At 37.3% G+C, this 23,592-nt stretch overlaps 2 protein-coding genes across 3 annotated transcripts in view; both read right to left on the reverse strand.

The window, feature by feature from the left end:
* The window catches only part of kif19 (kinesin family member 19), a 36,517-nt gene extending 30,906 nt beyond the window's left edge, over nucleotides 1–5,611 (reverse strand). Inside the window, exons 1-3 of the mRNA XM_015046106.1 lie at nucleotides 5,319–5,611; nucleotides 5,062–5,197; nucleotides 2,134–2,214 (exon numbers count right to left, since the gene is read on the reverse strand). Coding sequence (XP_014901592.1) covers nucleotides 2,134–2,214; nucleotides 5,062–5,100 — 120 coding nt within the window. The 5' untranslated portion in view covers nucleotides 5,101–5,197; nucleotides 5,319–5,611. The remainder of the gene's footprint in view (nucleotides 1–2,133; nucleotides 2,215–5,061; nucleotides 5,198–5,318) is intronic.
* Nucleotides 5,612–7,503: 1,892 nt separating this feature from the next.
* Nucleotides 7,504–23,592, reverse strand: part of ttyh2 (tweety family member 2) — a 66,544-nt gene continuing 50,455 nt past the window's right edge. The window contains exons 6-15 of one of the 2 annotated variants that reach the window (XM_015046108.1): nucleotides 19,743–19,815; nucleotides 16,528–16,597; nucleotides 16,367–16,422; nucleotides 13,301–13,393; nucleotides 13,090–13,182; nucleotides 12,549–12,691; nucleotides 12,168–12,353; nucleotides 11,993–12,071; nucleotides 10,897–10,923; nucleotides 7,504–9,391 (exon numbers count right to left, since the gene is read on the reverse strand). In XM_015046108.1, coding sequence (XP_014901594.1) covers nucleotides 9,311–9,391; nucleotides 10,897–10,923; nucleotides 11,993–12,071; nucleotides 12,168–12,353; nucleotides 12,549–12,691; nucleotides 13,090–13,182; nucleotides 13,301–13,393; nucleotides 16,367–16,422; nucleotides 16,528–16,597; nucleotides 19,743–19,815 — 901 coding nt within the window. In that variant the 3' untranslated portion in view covers nucleotides 7,504–9,310. The remainder of the gene's footprint in view (nucleotides 9,392–10,896; nucleotides 10,924–11,992; nucleotides 12,072–12,167; nucleotides 12,354–12,548; nucleotides 12,692–13,089; nucleotides 13,183–13,300; nucleotides 13,394–16,366; nucleotides 16,423–16,527; nucleotides 16,598–19,742; nucleotides 19,816–23,592) is intronic. The other variant, XM_015046109.1, reaches the window with a different exon arrangement.

Below are 23,592 nucleotides of genomic sequence, written 5' to 3' on the forward strand. Positions count from 1 at the left end.
GGGTTGTCAGCACCATGGCTACAACCCTGTTGTTATGCTCTGATCCCCTGAGTCCAAGCCTGTTATCGTGATGTCATGGCAGGCAGAAGTGCTGATGTCGTAGGTAAGAGCAGGTATAATTGAATTGCACCTAACAAACAAGTCAAATCTCAGCCAAACAGATTATCTCTTTCGAGAGTTGGTTTCCAGCCCTGTCTTAAAAATAAGAGCAAAAACTGATCATCACACCACCGCCACCCGTCCACTCCACACATGGCACTTTTACCGAAAAAGAGATATTATGTATTTTCCAGGCACATGGTACCATTTCATAGCACAATCAAGTAATTATGTTCCATTCAGCTGCTATAAAAACGCTGCATAGAATAAACATAACCAAAAACAAGTTTAGCACCTTGACATTGACTTCTGTTTCTTTAATAAGCTCCTGCTCTTACCGACACTCCAGCTTTGTGTAAATAGGCGGCACTTTGTATTTAAGCAACCCTTTAGGTACCCCAAATGTTTGCCACAGGAGATTCAAGAATTTCTCAGACATGCATGCAAGAGTCAAAGCAACATCCCAAGTATGTTTTTGATGAGGGAATATCATAACAACAAGATATAAAGCTCATAAAGGTGAATTTTAAATAATACATCCCCCTTTAGCCAGCAGGGAGGCATTCATGATATCAGCTTTGTATTTTGCTAAGAAAAACTGCTAATAACCAGCGCTCACAGAAATGTTTTAATGAGTGAGGAAACACCTCTGCACGTTATCAGTCTAAATCTTCATTAGCATTTGCACTGCCTTCATCATCATTCCAAATGCTGCTAAAAGGTCCCCATGGGGATCTGGCTGAAGGTTAAACCTAATGGTGAACATAGGTCCTCATGGAGTCTGAACATATGGCATATTTGTCCAAGATCACAGGTAACATGCTCAGTAAGTATGCTTTGTGTTCACATACATGTCAACATCATTAAATCAGTAAAAGTCAATTTATTTCAGTAATCACAATTCCAAAAGTGAAATTATATGAATTTTTAACACACAAAGAGATGTTTTTAAGTTTTCTTTCAGTTCATGCAAGCAAAATAAAAAAAAAAAAATAAAAAAAAATCAGTTTCTGATAAAATCTGAATATTACAAGACTCCGTTGAAAAAAGGACTTGTAATACAGAAATGTTATGATCCGTGTGGTCACGGGGCAGACTGCTAACTTGAGAGCTATCAAGCAGACAATCATTTACACCTTTATAAGAAAGATGAGCAAGAAAGCATTGTTGTGATAGAAGCTGGAAAGTCATTTTGTCTGCTCACCATGTCACAATTTTGCATTTTTGTTAATTCTGCACCTGGCTTTTTAAACCACTAAAAAGAGCCATTTCAACCATGTTAGAGGACTTTTTGGACCCACTTTGTAATGTTACATATTAAAAGAGGATATGAATTGAAGTTTCACTGCTGTTAACAAAACAACCTTTGTTGTTTGTTTTTTTTCTTTAAACAAATACCGTTTTATAATTTTTCTATTAAACATGTGCCCTCTCAAAAAAAAAAAAATAACTTGTGAAGGGAGAAATCAACCTTAAACTGTGTTGGAGGAAAAAGAAGCACACACACAGCTGTTAGAATATTCGGCTCTGGAGTTTGATATATTATTAAATTTTTATAAGAAGTTGGCTTTTATTTGTTAAAATTGACTGACTTAGCTTTTTTGCTTCTGCTGCCCTGGCTGTTTCTGTCAGATTTTATTTTTAAAATTCTGATTCAGTATAGTATAGTGTGCAGTATTAGAAATGCTCAACAGCCTCGTCATTGCTGATATAAGTTAACCAAAGACATTCAGAGTGGTGACACATTTAGATGTTTGTTTATGGAATTTTTTTTTTCCTTACTTAGCTTGAAAAGTCACTCTTACATCTGCATTCACTTACAAAACAAATGTGACATTTGAGCTTTACAAAGTTTCAAAAAGAGCTGCCTGGCTTTAGCCAGGTCCCTACAGATATCTTATCTCTGTAGGCTCATGACGTGCAGGAGGGTTGAGGAGGAGACAAAAAAGAAGAGCTTTCTCCCATGTAAATGCCCACCAACCCCATCAGCCACACAAGCGCAAAGAGATAAGAGATAAATGATGGCCGTCTCACCTGGTCGTCCACTCTGTGGGCCACAATGGTCGCCCCCTCCTCTTGCTCAGCATCACTCAGGGGTCGAATCCTCAAGGCAACCTGTGGCAAGCAATATGAATTCAGTCATCCTTGAATTTCATTGACACAGTGAGATCCAATTTACCAGGCCGAGACCAAATAAGCAAGTAATAAACCTGAACCATCATTCAAACACTATTCCTAGTTTCCAAAGGATGTTTTTGACTATGACAAGGGTGGTTTTTCTCAGAAAAATAGATGAGGTAAAGTACAAATTTTAAATTTCACACTGAGAGTTGCAGAGAATGTAACAATAGCCTAATTCAAAAGTCTATTCATAGGAAAAGCATGACAAACAACATGCAAAGGAAACTAAAGGTGGACATTTTTCAGTCCATCTAAAGAAACTTTATGAAATATTTACAGTATTTGCCAGATTTTTAGGAAAATATCCTTAACAAAATACACACTAAAGTATGATTCATAATAAATTGCTGTCGATACTTGCTTTTTTTTTCTGTTTGTTCAAACTGTGCCAATTTACAACTAGAAACTCCAGGTATTTTGTAGTTTTTTTTTATTTTTATAATGGATTTGTTCACCTTCCTTAGATTACACTCCAGGGTCTTTTTCACATGTAGCATTTACACATGGGAAAAAAAAAAAGCTCTTATCTGACCAGAGTACCTTCTTCCACATAGTTGCCATGGCTCCAATGTGTCTTGTGGCAAACTGCCAAATTAGCTTCATACGGCTGGCTTTTAACAATGGTTTCCTCAGGGTGCTCTTCAATAAAAGCAGTTGGTGAATCTGCAGATCCCCCCACCAGAGCTGTAGATCCTTACAGCTCTTTTGGAGTTACCATGAACCTTTAGGGCTGTACTTCTGTCAGTTCAGGTCAATGTTTGCAGTTGTGCAATTTTCTCTACATTATTGATGAACGTTTGAACACTGCTCCATGAGATGTTTAAATCATGGGATCAACCCAGTGGATCTCAAGTACTTTTTACCTAGGTGTATCAGAGTAAAGACCAAACGTTTTATATGTTTTTTTAGTCAAACACAGTCATTTCTATAATTCCACAATTGCATCCCACATGTTATCATCTAAAATCAAAATAAAAAAATATTGACATTTCCAGTTGTAAGGTGGCAAAATATGAAAAAAAAATTAATGCACTTGCCGGTTATCTGTTATAATTAACCAACGGGTTTACAGCAATTCCTAATCTGACAGATTAGGAGGTGCTGTGTTTGAGTAAGTGGATGTGGCTTAATGTGATAAGAATGTACTTTCAAATTAAACACAGCGCTGTGGCTATAGATTGTAAAATATAAACACTAAATCAGGCAATTAGAATTAGTGGAGGAGATAAAATCAGACTTTTTGTCAATATGTGATCTCAGGGTAAGAAATGTGCTGCATTTGTGCTGCAAGATGTCTTATAAAACTGGCAGTAAGGCTGGTATATCTCATATTGACCAAGGCACCAGATGGTCATACTATGGCTTTTTCCTCCATCAGCACATTGTGGAAGCTTTATTACATGCTGGACAAGAGAGACCAGGCAGCTGAAACAGTCACCTCAATAATTCAGGTGTGCACTGCAGAACACAGCGCAGGCAGAGCGAGTGGAAATTGAAGAAATAATAGCAACAGTGGAAGACATTGGGAGGTATAATGAGAAACAACAGGGGAAAAATAGAAAAATACACAGTGGCCACATGTACCTTACCTTCATTATGTCTGTAATGTAAATTGTTAGTTTCCGTTTTCATAGGTGGTGTTTGCTATGTTAAAAACAGCACCTCAATGTCAGTTATTGGGATTTTATGTGAGTGGCTGACTCAAAAAGGAAGAAAAATAAATAGTTTTTAAAGATTCTTGCCAATAAAAATCTGAAATTGTGATGTCCATGCAACCTTCTTGACACTCACATTAAAAAAAAATTTAAAAAAATTGCAACAAATTGCCTTTACAGGTTACAGTCCAGATTAGCGAGAAGACCAAGGAACACATCAAGTGAGTCAGGGATAATGCTATGGAGAAGCTTAATGCAGGGTTATTATTTTTCACTTCATCAATGAGTGGCAAGTAAAGTATATATTTTTTTTATAGAAAACCATAACCAGCCCCATTCGATATCATCCACAGCTATGCAGGGTACACAGTAAACATGTCTGGAGGTAGAAAAGACATGTGAAGCACTGCATGTGGATCACAACTAACAATGTTCATAACCTTGAATATATACGACGCCAACATAAAAACATGTGTTGACAGCACATGGTCTGTGGACTCATTTCTTTAGCAGAATTGATTGGTAGATATATGGAGCTAAATATAAGACAATCTGAGGAGAAAAACCCACAAGAGGCTGCAAAACATTTGCAACTGGGGCAGAAGTCTAAGCAGAACAACAATTCTAAACATACAGCAACAATGGAATAGTTTAGTTTAGTTTAATATGTGTTAATATAGTCCAGTCAAAGCAAAATCAAAATATTATTCTATGACAAAACTTGAACGTCTTGCAATGGTGTTTACACCCAATTTTACCTCAGGAAGGTGGAATAGAACTGATCACCATACTTTTCAGAATTTATAATACATTTTGTTTATGGTTTTAATGTAATAATAATAATAAAAAAAGATATGGAATTCAAAAAGCATACCTACCTGTGCAATTCACCGTTTAATACAGTCAAACAAATGTCTAATGAGATGACTATTTTAAATGCATCACCCAATTTAATTATTTCAACAAAAGCTACACTAGAATTATTAAAGATGTCAATAAAACAGGAAACATTTAGGCCTAATTCGTAATACATTGCTTTTTCATATTTGTTATGAACATACTTTTTAAGCAACTTGTAAAAAAAAAAATAATAATAATAAGTTTAAAGACATTTTTTTAAACTTACAGTTAGCTGTTGGTCCTTTGATTCCCCCGTGTCCTTCATGTTCGCTTCGGGTCCAGGTGAGGGGAGCAGCTTTAACACCGGACGCCGCACTGGGCCATCTCGTTCTGCGGTGTGGGCACCTGCATGCCACCTTCCCCTAAAACCCACAAGCACCACACGCTTAGACACTCTCTGACTAATGGCTTCTGCTTTCTAATTATGCCCAACAGTCTCTATACACTTTTTTTTTTTTTTTTTTTACACGCGTAGCCACCAACCTAACAATGCTCGGTCGTTACTTTCCCCCCCCAAAACACGCGCTCTATCCTCCTCTGCGTTTGTTAAAGTAAGTCGACGCTCCCACTTCTTCTCCTCGTGTATGTTGGATTTCTGCGCAGCAGCTTGGAAACGCAGGAGAGAGAGAGAGAGAAAAAATCATCTCCCTCCTGTGGAAAAGAAGAATGAGTCAGGTAACGATAGCAGCACTTCCACCTGCTTCTTTCCCCTCCTCTCCGCTGCCTGCCTTCTGCTGCTGGGTTTCTGTCTGTGCGCGTTTGTTTCTTTTGCGTACGTGTGTGTTGTCCCTGGAGACCTGCGGCGCAGGCGTTATCAAGGCAGCTACGGCTACTGTAAACAATAGTAGCACACTTCCGATTGTAAAATAAAACAGTCCAATATTTTGTCAGGTCAAAGTAAAAACAAAAAGTTCTAATTGTTCGATATATAAGCTCAAAGAACTCATAATTATAAGGTACTGAATCATAATTATAAGATAGAGAATGTGAAGGGAAAAGTACATCTTTTTTTTATTATTTAAATGGTTGCAAACTCCTGCAATAGCCACAACTAAGACCTGAATCAAAAAAAAAAAAAAAAAAAAAAACATCTACGGTAAATAGAGCATGCCTGACAAATGGAAGTAGACTGACTGAAGAAAACAAACAAAAAAAAATCTAATCTCAAGATGGACTACAAAAACAAGTAGTAAATGAAGTCTGGAGAGGATTTCAAAGCCATTTCTAAGGCTGTGGGACTCCAGCGAATCACTAAGTGCCATTTTCCACAAATGGAGAAAACATGAGAATGTTGTTAAACTTTAAGCCTTCTAAAATTACTGTAAGGTTGCCTCAACAACAACTTATCCAGGAGGTCACACAACATCTACAGCACTGCGGGCGACATGGTGTTCATGATTCAGTAATAAGTGTTACTGTTCCTGCTGTAATAGTGTTTAAATGGGCTGAATTTATACAACAATTTCTTAGTTTACTGACCTCTCAAAGAGCTTTCACTCTTGGCTTTTATTCACATACACACACACACGCGCGTGTTCTCGTATCATACAATACTCAGTTCAGTAGGCAACTTGGGGTTAGGTGCCTTCCCCAGGGTCACATCAGTGCACGGTGAAAGTTGGAATCAACCCACAATCTGCTGATTATACAACTCTTCACCCAAAAGTTTTGCTATAAATATCTGAAGCATGTGTAGAATAACATTCAATCAAATCAATCAACCACATTTTATTTGTATAGCACATTTCAGCAACATAATTAAAGAAAAAATAAAAACAGCATGTGATATTGAATAAACAGTAAGAAAGAGAAAGCGATAAAAAAAAAAAAATAAAGAAGATTAAAAACACTTTTGTTATGGAATTTGAGTGCCTGTCGTCGCCGGACTCCGCCGTCCGTTTAATTAAATTATAATAATATAACTTGTTGAATTAATTTAGAATCTAATTTTTAACCAATAAGATGAAACAAAAATAGAGCCCCACCTAATGATTTTTTTTCTTCTAACATCCAACTATTTCTGGTTTTTTATTGTGCCATGTTAAAAAGGAGGGTTCAGCAACACTTTAGCAACACTACGCTGACATCTGCTGGATGGAAGAGAATACACAGTGCAGATTAGCTTCAACCTAACACGGATGGTCAGTTCAAGTAACAAATATGACTCATGAAAAAAAAAAAAATGAAAAAAGAAAACAAACATTATTTTGGACTTCTTTTAAATTAACTTTATAAAACATAAGTAACCAGTTGTTAGTCTATGTTAAATACTGAATATTCACCAGGAAAAAGCTGGAGAACAAACTCAATCAGGTGGAGAGACAGAATCGTAGCAAGACTGCGAGATGATGTTAGCCTCAGAGCCCTACAGGCTGTGCGGATCATCTGCCTGGGATCCTGCCATGCATATGCAACATCAGTCCGACCCAGGAGACGTTTCCAGTACAACGAGAGACGTATTGCTTCGTTCTAGTATCTAATAAATCTCATTCATCAGTCTTCAATGACTGTAGAGTTGATGTTCTGACATCCAAGACCATGAAAGTCCAGAGGGGATTTCTGTTGGTTGACCTTATTCTTCTTGATTCTTAGATACTTTGTTTACATTGCAATGTATTGTGTTTTGTTGTTGTTTTATTCATCTAACAGCAAAACAAAAACCCATCACTCATTGTACTCAAACTGGTTTATTCAACTCACAATTAGACTTCATGTTTTGGGACACACAAAATTAAGCACCTCACTCAGTGCCTTTACAGTGTAACATGCTACAAAAAATACTATTAATCAACACTGCCTGTATTAAATTCTTACAAAAAAATTAGTTAATAAAATTGTGCTGTTTGAATGACTGAATTTAAAGGGGGGGGGGGGAAACAACAGTTTTTGTTTTTAAATAACCATAGTCAGAACAGCACAGCTTACTTGACTATGATCTGCATTGGTTGGATTAGATATGCACAATAAAAATTAATGACCTTTTAGACCATAGAAAAAAGAGTGATCTTGTGTGATATTGCCACAAAAACTAGAAAAAATATATAAAAATGGCACACAATTTAAAGAACTCTAAATAAAAAAAGAATAGCATGTTATTTTACACATTATGTACAAAAGCGAAGGTCTCAAGGTAGTTTTTCGGTTTCTGGAACGTAAAGCTCGTTTATGTAAGAATGTAAAAAAAAAAATAATAATATTAATGCTCTTCACCACCATTACCTCCTGCAGTGTTGCCTTCAGTGCTGGGTTTGTGCTTCACAACTTTCAACTCCATGGCGCATCAGGAGATAAAACCTTTCGTTTTTCCAGATTTGACTTGTATGACTTAATCTTTAAATATATCCAGATGCAAGCTGTGAGAAGTCACAAAGCTTCACAGAGCGACAAGCAGAAGAATCTTCATTTGAAAAGTATCTAATCTGGTCTTTCAAGACCTTTCTGAACTTTTCGTTAGATATCAAGTGAACCAAAGAACAATTATAGAACAGGTAACGCAATGTTAAGAAAGATCTTCAAAAATGTGAAAGGGTGTCAGTCAGGACCTTGAAATACAGTGCCTAGCAAATGTCGTCATACTGACTGAACTTCTTCAGATTTTGCTACAAGCAAAAGCTTCAATGTAACTGTTAGTTTTTTTTATGTCAGAGATCAATACTGTGATGTCAAGAAGTGGAAGCAAATTGATACACGATTTTCGAAAAATAAATGAAAATAAAAATAAATGAAGAAAGAAAAAAAAAACATAAATAAGTTTGGTGTTTTTAGCACTGCTTATTTTTGATACCCCTAAATAAAACCTAACGTGCTTTTAAAATTCACGTACCTGCAGCCGTGTGAAAAGGAAAGGAATATGGCACAACTACAAACCGATCTAGAAGAGCATCACTCCGAGTTGCAGACATCCACAGCTTAGATTCAAGAAACTGTTAACATGTCACCTATAATTTATGAACCTCACAAAGGGGCCTTTATGAAAGAGTGGGGAGAGGAAGCCATTGTTGAAGAAAGCTGTAAGAGTCGAATGTTCTTCACAGACTAAAAACTTGCAACTATAATTGCAGGAAAAAGCTAACTCAGCGGGTTGAATGCAAGTGCAAGCCGCACTTCACACATTTTGTATTTGCAAAAAAGAAATCCTAACAATCTTGTATCATTTTTACTCTACTTCCCAACGAGTCACAATTTGTGTTGGTTCTATTACAAAACAAAAAATCCCAACGAAGTACATTAAACCTTTTGTTTGTAGTGCAAAACGTACATGCAAAAGATCAAGTGGCATGATGACTTTTGAAAGGCACTGCAGTGAAGAACAGCACTGGTTTTTATTTTATTTTATTTTCTTTTGGCCTGAAACCTCACAGGTCGCCCGGCGTTCTGGACTGAAGAGACGTTGAAGTTTGCCCTCTCTGTGATGCATCCAACAGCTGCTTCCTGCTCTTTTGCGCGTTTCCTCCTCGCAGATGTCAGATGGAAGTCTAGGCTTGGAAGTCGCTTCCAAAGTGTCTGCTCTGCTCCTCGGTCATGGACAGGTAAGTGGCCCTCATCGTAGGCGAGTACTGGGGAGGAAAGACAAACACAGACATATACAGAAATATTTTACACGAACGCTCAGAGCAGGGTGAGTCTTCAGGGAGGAACAAATAAAGAAGGAAAGAGACACGAGGAAGTGGTCCACTGAAAATCTATCTTATGCGATGCTCAGTACTTTGCGGACACCAGCAGTGATGTTTCATAGCAATTGTATATTTGTCTCTGCTAGAGCAGAACAGAACCGTTTGTTCTTCTAGACAGAAAATAGCAACTGTTTACCAGCTGCTACCCACAACAAAGGAAACTTTATGTTCACAGAGTCAGCAGTAGATAACATTTTCAGTGGAATATTCCTTTGACTCACTCCCATTAGTTACTTCAACAAACGTAGCTTCTGCTCAATGAAAGTACTTAATACATTTTTTAATACAGTTTTTCCAGGTGCTTCTCAATAAATTTGATTATCTTCAAAAAGTTAGTCAATTTCGGTAATTAATTTAAAAAAATTAAAACTCATAAAGATTTATGCTATGCCTGACACAACCATGGTGACGACTGATGACCTTACAGTTGTTCGACAGTCGTTTGATTCCCCGAACAATAAGGGGAAGCCACAAACTTTAATTGCTGATGAAGTTGGCTGTTGTCAAAGTAGTGGAACTAAAAATATTAATGAAAAGTTGAGTGGGAGGAAAAAAGGTCTTTTCAGATTAAGGTAGATTTTGCATTTCATTTGGAATGCAATGCGGCAGAATTGGGAGGAAAAGCGAAGGAAGAGGCACAGAATCCAAGTTACTCGAGATACAGATTAATGCTGGTGATGATTTGTGTTGCCATCTGCCGCTGTTGGTTCACTGTGCTTTAACAACCCCAACATCAGTGCCATCGTCTACCAGGAAATATTACAATGCTTCATGCTTCCCTCTGCATGACAGGCTTTATGGAGATGCTGGTTTCCAGCTTTCCAGTAGTATTTCAATCTAAAAGTGACAATACCTGGTTTATTAACAACAGTGTCACTGTGTGAGAAACGAGAACAAAAAAGACTTTGCATTTAGTATATTTCCTGCACAATGCAGAATCATAGTTTATATTATGCTCATTTTTATGTTTCACAAAATATTTTTTATTAGTGTACATATTGTATTTTACATCTCTCTGTGTAATGAATCTAAACAAGTTTAAGATTTTTAATTATATCATTAAAATAAATAACCTTTTAGCCGATATACTAATTTATTGAGATGCATCTGCCTGCTTGCTCAGTTCAAGTTGCAGAGTGACTGAATCGAGACTTCATGCACTGTGGATGCTACCACCCTGCGAACACCAGGGGGAGACATAACGCTGCTCTAGGTGAAAGGAGAAGTCATCTGGAATGAGGACAAGTAGTGAGGTTTGAAAGCCATGCCAAACAGGAAAAAACTGCACAGGGAACCAAAGTGGTATGAAGTGACACAGAGGTGAAGACACTGTACAACAAAGGAAGTGGGAAGGATTTAACCCTGAGGAGAAGTAGAAAAAGACTTACTGGATTTCTATACGGCTGAGAGTAAATCTCCAAAAGTTGATAAAAGAAAGAGGGGATACAGAAATGAAAAATACACACACACACATATGACAAACAAACGCAGAAAAATATATATAAAAGAAGCAGTTAGCTGAAGACGACTGCATGGCTCTGCACAGTTATAGTCATGGGGGGGAAAATCTGAAAGTGTATTAGTTACTGGCGTTAATTAGGAAACAAATGATTAGGCAGAGAACATTGCATATTCCGTTTGATGTCTTGTTGAGAACATAATGTAAAAATGTGTATCCGTAGTATGCCTGTTGTGTGAAGATGTATTTATTTTTATAGGAAGTTGATCTAAAATGCACTTATGATTGTAGCCAAGTATACCTGGCTTCAGGATGTTTTTAAGGAGGCTGTGCCTAATGAAACTTTAATTCAAAACGTTCCTATTTTTATCCCTTTGATGTAACGGGGGAGAACTAGCCCAGCAGTGTGTGAAATAAATCGGTGAGGAGGAAAATGTTCAGAGACAAGAGTTAAAGAATTAAGTCACTGCACCACTTTCTCTTGAAAAAAGGTTCTGAGAGAGGTTAAATGGTGGTCTGTCCAAAATTAAATATTAACTATATTCACTCTCCTCCCTGTAAGTCAGTAAAACTGTGAGTTGTTGACGGCATGGAAAGGTTCGGTATCTCACCACATACAATTAACGCTGGATGTAAAAGGTCTACACACTGCAGTTAAACTAGCAGGTTGTTGGGATGCAAAAACTAAATAAATAAATAAATAAATAAACTAAGATAAATAATAAATCACAGAATTTCTTTAGACCTTCAATTATCTTGTACAACTCACTTAAAAAGTAAACTAGCTAAAATAACAGCTTCTATTGCTCCAAAATGAGATTAATCTAAATAGATATATATATATTTTTTTACATGTTTTAACCAGGGATAAAATAAATCCGGAGAGCTTAAATGTTACGTGAAGAAATTATTAAGTTATATGTTTTTTGTCATTTTAATGTCGTGAAAGACAATTTTACAAATAAAGTCTGAGTCAGTGAGTGATAACATTATATAAAAGACTTGGTCTCTGGGACCCAACACACCGAGGGAGGGGGGGAGCCTCGTCCAATCAGAGGCACGTTCTCGTACCGCGGGTTTCCACCAAAGAGAGCTGTCTGGTTCCTGCAAAAACAACAAGGAAAGATTGAATAAAACAACTGAGATGACTAAAGAAGTGAACTCCTTGAGACAAACAAAGCTAAATTTCCTCCCACTCACATGTATTCAGACATGGGGGGGTTGGAGACTGCCGGTGCAGGGGGGTGCAGGCTGTTCTGGCTGCCCATGCTGCTGCTATAGCTGCAGAAGCTGTGCATGTTGGCGTGGTTGGGGTTCTGAGAGCCTATCCTCCTGGCCCGTGGATTGAAAGGGTCCTCCTCGTCTATGTCATCATAATCTCGTTCTCTACGCATCAAAACAAAACAAAAAGGGAAAAACGGAGAAACAAAACCATCAGGCTTAGTAATAACAGAATTTGCAACTGCTGTGAAATATCTTCTTATCTGAGCAAAAACAAACGTTCAATGCCGCAGAAATACGCACTGAACGTTCAAAGAAGGGGCATTCATGGCAGTGAGGTGAGCCTGAGAACAAACTGACCTGCTGGCGATTTGTCTCAGTGCCCTGGGAATGGCGCAAAGCATGACAGTAAAGGCACAGGCAGCAAGGATAGAGAAGAGGCAGAGATATAGCACACCCTCCACGCCATCGTAGCACACCCCCACCATTGCATCCAGGTAGTCCTAAAGAGGTCAGATGGAGAGCAGGAAGGTCAGCCAATGACAAGCAGTTCCCCAGGACCATGTCTGAATTCCCAACAGAGAAGCAATCACAGTACATGTGCTTGCTGGGAAAATATATCGTTGCATAACATGGTAATGACAAATCTTATCTTTATGGGTGTAAGCCACAGTCCTAAACCATAGTTTTTAAATAAAACGCAGACGGAAATAAAAGGAACTTTAAAAAGTTTCAAGAACATAATCAGGAAAAAAAAGAAGAAATCTTTCTTTTGTCTTTCTCTGTGCTATTCTGGATCCACATTCATCCTATGTTTTGCCACAAATCCTGTTTTGTCACTTATTTCTAAGCTGGCCTACTTTGTAATACTGTGTTGCCAATTAGGCTGTGGTGGACAAACCTTGTTGAGCCCCCTGCAGTCCAGCAGAGCCGTCAGCTGGTGCAGGCTCGCCTCAGAGGAGTTGAGCAAATGCTGGATACCTAGTAAATCCCTCTGTGTGGAGAGACAATGTTGTTGAAAATGCCAACACAATTATTTGAACAAGAACAATTCTCTGATTAAAAAAAACAAAACAAAAAAAAAACGGATCAAGCAATTTAACAGCAGTAACCTCAGCGGTGGGAAACAGGGGCACCGCAAACTGTAGAAGACCCTGGATCTGGATCTGCATGGTGGTGAGGGATCGCTGGAAGATGGTCAGAGGCTGCAAAGGATAAAAGACATTTAACTGCAAGTGAAGAGCGTGTAAATGAGGTGTAGCACAGTCAGAGAGGCAGTCTGATTACCACAGCAGAAAGGAAAAGAGATAAGCTGCATGATCCCATCACTATTGATTAGAATTGATAACATGTTGCACAAAGTCAAATATGTTTGCACTTCAGCAATTGCAGACACTAGCAATTTATGAGCTCATTATTTCATGACCTCATGTGCGTTAACGTGTTAAAAACAAATCATCCAAACAGGTTAAGAGCATTAACACAAACCCCAGCAGTCAAATCGAAATTAAGCTGGGAGCAATAACCTAGACAACCTAGCTTTCAGCTGCTGGTGTGGAAAAATGTACCATTCATGATTAGCTTGAAGTATCAACTGTCTTTTTAAGTGGTGAAACCAAAACTATGTAAATTAATTTTAATTTAGCACTATTATTATTATTATTATTATTATTATTATTATTATTATCATTATTATTTTTTTTATATTTTTTTTAACAAAACACTTTTTTTTAAAATAAACTTTAAATTACACCAAGCAAAGCTAAGGTTAATTTTACCTACCAAAAAACACATGGCCAGAGATGCAATTGCATGGCTTTAGTCAAAGTATTTCCATTTGTTATTATGGTCCAGTCAAAGTTTGGACTTACGACTAACAACAAATTAGTGGAGCAAACTTAGAAATTGCTAATCGCCGATGTTCCTCATTCAATTTGACTACAAAACAAGAGAAAATGTGTTTTTAAGTTTTTCTTTATGTAGAAATATAAATGCAAAACACCCGTTTCCAGATTATATTTGTAAAATATTTATTAAAATCATTTAACATTTATTTTCTCTACACTTCACCCATATGCACTACCTTGTGTAGCCTAATTGTCATAAAAAATATGTATGAAAATATGGCTGTTGAGTGTAAAAATATTTTAAATTTGGGTGTTCTTTATAATATGGCAAATATATAAAAGTGTGCATGAGTTATGACCAATTCATTGGGCAGATTATATTGCTTCAGTTTACTACAGTAGATCGGTAAACCTTTGTGAATGAATAATTTGCTCTCTGAGCTACTGTAAGATGCCTGTGAGAAAGGCAATATGACGACCTCAACAGCAGGAATGTGGGTTTATATTTTTACCAACAGAGGGCAGAACAATCCTCCACATTAAGCACAAAACCCTACACTTCTCATCTTTCTTCAAATACACCACCCTTACTTCTTTTTTTTTATTAATATCTAAGCATAACCATAAATTAGTGATATATTTTCTTTCTTTAAAACATTGTCTCTACAATCAGTCAAACTACACAGGAAGTCTGGAAACCCCCAGGCAGGATGCACAATGTTAAATTGAAACAGGATGCGGTTAGCTGATATCCATAAATGTAATAGCTTTTGTCTGATTTTTTATTCATTTATTTTTTTTTTGCCTTTAGTTTACATCCATAAAACATGATGGTCTGTGGTTCAACTTCCCCCAGCTGAAAATTACATTTGGTGAAATGGATTTGTCTTTATTTTAGGTGATATGAAACTGATCTGAGGAAAAAAAAACAGGATGATGAAAGTTTAGAGATGGAGGGAGGAAACATAAAATATAAAAAAAAAAAAAAAAAAAAAAAGGATATGAGCACAGGAGTGATGCCCAAAGCAAAGACGTATCAGGACGAATAGATTCATGGAGCAATTCTGACTGGGGTTACAAAAAAGGGGAATAAAAACAAAACAAATCAGGGAATGTTTGTGTTATGGCCAATCCGCTGCCAGCTTGCTTATGAGCTCCATGCGTGGTTGCGATCTGTGTGGCAGCGAAGAGAGCTTGTTTACCAGGTGTGCAATGCTCGTCTGCCCTCTACTGCTACTCTGAGGGGCACGTCAAGAGCCAGATAATAAGCTCTGAGCTACGTTGGGCCAGATTTTGCAGAAATAGGCTCGGGAAGTTAAGTGATATGCCCTGGAATCATGACTCGGCTCCATCAAATTGTTTCATCAAGTAAGCAATTTCATACTCATTTTAGGCACAAGAGAAACACAAGAGAAAAAAGAAAGAGGGACAATCTAGGAGAAAGAGATGGATGTCTTGCGATTGTGAGCTGAGGTCAGGATGTGATTCAGGCAGACAGGACGGAACGGGGGAAAAAAAGAGGCTGACAAAGATGAGGCTTGAGGGGCAGGGAAATGAAGTCCGAAGAGAGCGGCGAACTAAAAGAACAAAACTGAATGAGTATGTACATTTTACTTTAATAGAACTGTCATTGTTGTTTGCGTGTAGCAAGTGCTTGTGGTGTAATGAATTGCTTTTAATGGACATTTTTGTCTACTGCCATGAAAAAGTGCCTCTCTACGGGTTTCTTGTAGCTTTATTTCCACATTTATATGTTTTTCTAATTACAGAAAACTGCTTTTAAATGATGAATTAATTTATTTATTCAAACCAATCTTGAGTTATGCGACAGAGGAACCGTCCCCTCAACCACACAACAGCCTATGTCACACTAACTTTAAATGTCTGAGGGATAATTTATCTCCATGCTCTTGGTGTACTTTTGCAGGTCAGCCTTCCGGAGTCCATCACTGTTCTATGTATTCTGGTTTATGGTTAATGGTACTCAAAAGTCTTAGGGTTTGTAATTGTTTATAGATTGATAGATATCAGGGACTTTGTTTCTCATCTGCTTTTCAGTTCTTTTTCTACTTTTTCAGATCTTTTAGCCTGGTTTATTTTCTCTGGCAGGTTCTGTTTAAGTTATTACTTAATTACACAAGTCTGGGCGTAATCAGACTCAGGAAATTGGCTATAAAAGTTCAACCAATGAATCTCCAGTCTGAGGTGGAAAACATTTAGCTGCCATTGTTCCTAGGAGGAGGTGTCCCAACAAATTTTCTCTAGAAAAAACAAAAAACAAAAAACAAAACACCTTGTTTTTCCACAGACTCCACAGGGCATATTTCCTACCTGCTGGAAAGGGTTGGAAAGAGTCTGGTTGCAGTAAATATAGTAATGGACGATATCTGTAGAAAACATTAACATTTGTTATCCTGGTAAACACAACTCAATTATAATTAAAATTTTCACTATATTATTATTATTATTAATTTATTTAAATGGAGCCTGACCTGCAGTGATGATCCCCTTTGTCTGACCCATGACGTACTTGTCGGGTGACACACAGAAATCGCTTGTGCCCTAAAAAAGGAGGACGGAAACAAACAAAAACATGTTTGACAGATGTGAACAGCAAACAAAACCACAAATTTAAAGCAAGTAATTATTTTTTGTGTTGATTTGCTAACACATAGTGATTTTTTTTTTTTTTTGAAAAACCACCACAAGAATAAAGCAATGTTGTTGAATACTAGGCAATCTACCTGACACCAACAAGAAAATAATCATGCTATAGTTCACACTGCAACATCTTGACAGCACCATTTTTTAGTTCCGTCAGTCACGACAACTATTACTACGCAGAGTGTGAAACAAGAAACCTGCACTGGCAAAAATAATAAAAGTGATGAGCGGCAGTCTCATCTCAACTCTGCTATCTGAATGCTAAATGTCCCAAGGGCTCAGGACAAACATGCTGCAAATAGCTTAACCTTCTCTGGGGGTTATACTAATGAGCCCCAAACACTCAGATGAGATAAAGCAAGCTGAATCTCTGGGAAAAAAAAAAAAAAAAAAAAAAAACGCAGCCCATTTGCTGGAACCAAGGGATACCAAGGAGCTTTCCAACAGCGGGGCAAGAGTGTGAGAATTCCCAAGAAGACAAACGGGAAACTCTTAGAATGCAAAGTTCTGTCTACACACAGCCTATAATAAGACATTCTCTAAAGGGGTTTATTCCTTGTGCATACATTTATAATCCTTTCAAGCAATAATCCAACTGTAGACTACACAAGGCCTACGATCTGAATATCCCCAAACCAGTTATACATGCATCTGTCAGTAGGTGATACGGAAATGTGTGTCAAACAGCATGCGACCACCCGCAAAGATCCTCAGAAATGCAAACGAAGGCAGAGTCTCCACAATGAACACAGCAGGATTTTACTTCTCCTCAATGTAGAGGAGGTGGTGTGGGATAATCAAAGCGAAGCAACAAAAGTCATTCTTATTTGAGTGACAGAAGACTCAAATAAATGCATAATAGATGGCAGAGTGTAAAAATTCGGCTTGTTTTTGGTTAGATGCGCCTCAGATGTGCATGATATTGTTTTAAAGGTGGGAAAGAAGAATGATTTCCTCAACAGAAGCAGGTTTCACTGTTCGTTTTATAAGTGTAAGACAATCTGAAATGCGCAGTTTGAGGTATTTGAAGCATTATTTTTGCCTATGGTATGGTCAGTCAGCAGGAGATAGGCATATAAGAAATTAAGAAATTTCTCTTTGTATAAAACACAGATGCAAAGACAAGTTGTCTGATGACCATCATTTTCAGGTTTTTAGATTGATCAGTCCTGATGAATAGCTGATTGATCAGAAATAAAAAATCTGATCTTTGTACTATCAATACTAAGTGCCAACTCATTACACTGACTGTAACAATCTTGTGCTTCTTACCGCTGAATACATCATTCAGTTTTAGTCATTATTTACCATCCTTATTTTTTAAAGCATCATTCTCATGGTAATACCTCCATTTTTTTCTCTCTGTATTTTTGTGCTCTGTTTCATTTGCTTTGCTGTGTTTTAATGTTACATTTGCAGTCTGGCTTTCTTTGTTCAACTCTAGGTTGTTCTCTAGGTCTTATGAAACTAAAAGTTTGGTCATGCATTTGAATTCAACCCCCTGAGTCAATATATATTAATAGCGCTAACTTTCACAGCAACTACAGCTGCAAGTTTTTCTGGGTATGTCTCTCCCAGCTTTGCACATCTGGAGAGTTAAACTACTGCCCATTCTTCTAGAATCTAAATTACCTCAAGCTCTGTGAGATTGAAAGGAGTGCACCTGTGACCCTCACTTTTAAGGCCTTGTCACACATTCTCAATTGGACTCAGTCAGCACCTCTAATCATTCCTGAACGATTCTGGCTGAGTGGAAAACTATCCTTCTGAAAGAGCCGACTGTTACCAAAGAATGAGCTTTTTGTGACAAAGGAGTTGAGTCAGCATTAACATTTAGTTGGGTGGTAGAGCAGAGCCTGATAATTTTACCATAATCTTGCAAAAGCATTCATAACCCATAGCTGTGTGTGAACATGTAATCGTTTCGGTGGATTTGACATCAGCAGATTAAAGCACCGTCATTTTTTAAAAATAGCCATGCCAAAGTTCTGCGTTGTTTTGTTTAAAAGGCTCAGCTGCTTAAATGTTTTCCAATTGCTGCTGGCTAGTCTGAAGGAGCTGAGTGGGAGTCGCTCGGACGCTTGGAAACTGCAGCTACAGGAGGAGCCACGCCTCAAAGGCAGCTCAAGGTCCACCCAGATGTTTTTCACAGATGACTGGTTGCCATGGGAAATTAAAGGATTTCACAAGCATACATGAAAAGAGGCAACACTCCATGTATGTTTTTGATAAAGCAATAACAATGTAACATGATGTAAACATCAAAAATGTCAATTTTACATAATACGGCTTTTAAATCAGCTTGTTCATATTAGTGTGATGATGCTGATAGACTGTCTGTTTGGGCTTTTGTTCTTTTATTGCTCTATATTTAGCAAAGTGGAGTTTTATGAAAAGCCTTAAAACAAATTGATGCCACAAAAAGACAACTGTGATCACTAGACTCGGAGACTGATCAATGAAGAGGCACTCTTCAGCAGGGATGTGTGTGTGTGTCTTCATTGCTTTGAGAGGCGTTTTAAATGAAAAAATAGAGGTTGTTGGGGTTGCAGACTGGCAATTAAACAGCTTAAGCATAAGATGCATGGATGATGCCAATACTACAAACAGTAGATGCTGTATGTTTAAGCAAGAAATTGTACATAAGTCAACATTTTAAGAAATAACAAAAAACAAAGACATTTTTTGTCATATTTTGTTAGACAATTTTCTTTACATTGAAACAGATTTGTATGCGGAAATAAATAAGTGGTAAAAACTTAAAAGCAAAATACAGAATCAAGCAAGAAACAAGCAAGAAAATATTGAATTGAAATTGTAAAACACAGTACATGAATAAATTAATCAGCATAAAAAAAACACATGGGTAAAAGATAAATACATAAATTAAAAGAATCCAAATTGTTAAATTTACACACCTAAACACTAAAGGGCAGATGCAAATAAATAACTCCATTCATTATGCTTGTCCTTGGTGTCAGAAGTAATGACCAGTTCATTGTACGGCTTGTGAGTCAGAGAGGAAGGAAGTGAATCATCTTACCACAGCAGCAGCGAGGTCAGCGCCCAGAGAAGTCCAGCTCAGGATCAGTGTCAGTACGCCAAACACCATCATCCTGCAGGGTCACAGAGCAGCAGCATGACGCGGCGCAATGCCACAGATGAGCCGATGTTTATGTTAAATCAAAGGCGGATGAGCAAACAACCGAGTGGCTCTTTTAACGTGTATTTCCATATGCAGTATGCTCAATTCTGACCATCCCGTTCTTAGTTTGCACCACAGAGGAATCTACAGCTGTGATTTAAACTAGCTGTAGCAATATTTCTAACAATAACGAGGGGTGAACTGAGATTTTTCAACATCTTATCAATAATATGGTAACTCATTAGGTCACGGTAACTTTTAAATTCATAGTAACCATTGTAGGTCCTGTTCCGTGTTAGTCTCTAGTGAATAGTTTTGTTGAAAACCACCACTCTAACTTTGTTAGACTGCTAGACTCCTGTGTAGTGGAGGTGATTCGATGAAACAAACATGTTAATGAAATGCAACCTTGGTCTTTTTTTCTAGCAAAGCAGCAGCAAATCATTCATTTCGGTGAGGGTTAAATCTCAAACAAATTCTTTACCAAGTCATGCTTCCTCAAATTTAGGAGATAACACTGACATGATGCAGACAGATCCAGTTGAATATTACAAAAAAAAATAGACAAACTAGATTAGTACAGCTATTCTACTGAATGAGTATAGAAAGTATTGCTGTTAAAGCAGCAAATGCATTGACTCTACTAGATCAATGAGGGTGTGATGTGGTATGTAGAACCAAGATGTTGGTTACACAACCTTTTTGTTCTGTATGCGCTCTACATGGATTATACTTGTTTGTTTTATATGCTTAATTGAACTGAGGTCTGGGAAGTTTTGATGTCAAGTCAACTCCAATGATTGGTCGTCTACTGTATGCTGTACAGTATTCTGATTTATTATGTCAGAAGACATCTAAGAACTCATTTAACAGGTAATAGTGACTAACTTTAAGTTTATTATCGCCATTCTCCATTCGATAGTAATAGTTTGGGCCATGAAGAAAAGAGAAGAAGTGAGAAAATTATCCTGCACATTGGAAAACACATCGGAGTCCACATCAATGTCTCTGAAGTTGCAACTGCAGCATCACTAAGCCGTCAGTGGTCCTTCTCCGTTCTGTTGACCTGCGTCTGATTATGGCCCTGCAAGTGGATGGGACTTTCGTCACCCGTGCGGATGCTCACATTTTGGTTTATTTCAGTGAACTAAAACCCTGATGATATTTCCAAACAACTGAATTTATTCTTTCTTGTAAGTGAGGAAAAGTCAGCTGACTGAAATTCACAACTATGTTCCACAGAATTGGAGATTAAAATAAAATTAAATAAATAAATAAATAAATAAATAAATAAATAAATAAATAAATAAATAAATAAATAAATCACAGCACTTTATCTAGCATTTCACAAAAAGATATTTAAATTATTGATTTGTTTTAATGCTTTTTGCAAATTATTTCAAGGGGTGCCGATAAATCTGTGGGGTGCCGCTACCAAGACATCCTAAATTTACATAAAATGGTTATTTTGTTGCATCAACTAAAAGATCAACAGTGCACAAAAATTACTACAGCTTTGTTTTCAAAAGTTCTAGGCACAAATGACCAGGATTCACTAATATAACCACAAACGTTTGACTTTACAGAAGCATGCGGCCGGCTTTGAACAAGTGTTATACTGAATGACTGGGTGGACGAGAGGAAAAATGTCCTCCGATTGCCCTTCCAGTGCCAGCAGGTCGAGTTCTGGCCGAGCGAGGGAGCGATGCTATGTAACTGAATCCTGCGCTCTGGTAGTCAAACAGCTTCCCTGACTTCAACAGAAAAGCATTAAATGGGGTATAAACCTCAAGCAAAGCGGATTCAGTGAAATAGTCACAGAGGCCCACGGAGCAAGGCAATGGCGGATGCACACCAGTCACTATGAATTAAATCACATTGGAAAATAGGTTTTCCTCTCTCCTAAAAAGAAAAAATAAACACTTTACAACTGTTTGTACCAGAAAATGAATAAACCTTCATCATTAATGAATTAATAATTATTTTGGCCTGATATTAACGGGGTGAATTAAGAACAAAGTAACCTTCAAAGCAGAAACACAGGACTATGGAAGGGCATTATCACATGTAATTAGACCACGCTCCGATCTCCACTTACATTTTCTTTTTCATTATTATTATTTTACTACTCTAACATGAAATTATTATTGGAATTAAAATTAGACATCACTACAAACTTGTACCTGAGGTAGCTTCAAGGAAAACAAGTTCAAATCTCAATTTCAAATAGACTTGATAAATATTTTTTTATTTAATTATTCCAAGTCAAACAGAGCCCCAAAGTAGTCCACATATTTTTCTTCGTAAAAACTTCTCAATAGATATCCAAAAAAGGCACTTTTAGATATTTATAATCACAGTGTTGCTTGTAACCCCCTCCTCATACTGATGACTGAAATTGCTATTCAGCGAGTCGTGAAATAAATAGTTGATACCCCTAAATAAAATGTCTCATTGTATTTCTCCTTTTGTCTTTTTCTACATAAACATATATTTAAGAACTCTAGAGATGCTTTTAATTTTTGGTATATTAAAAAAAAAAAACTGCTGAGAAGCATTAATTGGGTTGTAGAGGTCTGAAAAGTCTGTTTGCGCTGGTGGTAATCATGTTTTTACGAGTTAATTCTGTTTGGTAAGAAAGTACTTTTAGACTCCTCAACCTCCCCGGCAAAGCTCACGCTAGACTCTAGATGCTAGAAAGGAAACCCACTGCAGACGTTGAGCCTCTTGTTCTATCACAGCATCACCATCCACGACTCTGAAGATACTTGATCGATACGATTTACAGCAACACTTAATTTCCCGTTGAGATAAAAAAAAAAGTATCATTAAACTGAACTGAACTGAAGTTTTGAAATGAGCTTCTACTGATTTTCCTGAGGAAAAGAAAGAGAAGCTCAGTCATCTGTAAGGGAACATGCACTAAAGCTCAACATGAAATTTTGGTTCGGGCATCTGAGCAGAAAGCCTCTAGGGGACTTTCCTATGGATGTTTTCCAGGCACATTCCACTGAGAGGAAACCCTGGGGCAGATCCAAAAGTTGCTGGAAGGACATATTTTCCTTCTGACCTGGGAATATCTTGGGGTCTCCCTGAATGAGCTACAGTGTCGCTTGGGAGAGGAATGTCACATTTTCTTAAGCTGCAATCCCTGTGAAGATGGAATGGGATTGGCATCTTATGCTTTTAATATTACATAAACCAATAGGCATTCTAAGCATCTAAAATCTGCTTTTGGGTGAGAAAAACTTAAAATCTTGAAATGCGCTTAAAGGTTGATGTCTTGGTGTACTTTGATTAACCAATATTCCAAAGATGCATGGCATCTTTCTCGTTCTTTGTCCTTCTGAGCACCATCTCAAAACCTGTGACCTAATTATTATTATTTTTTTCTGTTAGAACACAGCTAAACCTTTGGGTGACTCGTTGAATATTAAAGATCTGCCGTTCCTCCGTTCTGCACTTAGACACACAAGTTAGAAAAGGTCATTATTATTGTATACAATAGGCACAGAAGTTCAAAATCACATCTCTGTGAAGCATCACGGACATGCACTGGTTGAAGTGACAACTGGAAAGGATGAAAAATGCAAGCATATGCATGAGAGGCAAAAATAAAAAAATATGCAACTTTTGAAACATAAAGGAAATTTTATTTTAGAGACAACATGCATAGGCCATTCCAGAGAAAAAAAAAAAAAAAATATATATATATATATATATATATATATATATATATATATATATA

Source organism: Poecilia latipinna, unplaced genomic scaffold (assembly GCF_001443285.1).
Source record: "Poecilia latipinna isolate Pla-1442-1.1 unplaced genomic scaffold, P_latipinna-1.0 Scaffold764, whole genome shotgun sequence".
Lineage (NCBI taxonomy): Eukaryota > Metazoa > Chordata > Actinopteri > Cyprinodontiformes > Poeciliidae > Poecilia > Poecilia latipinna.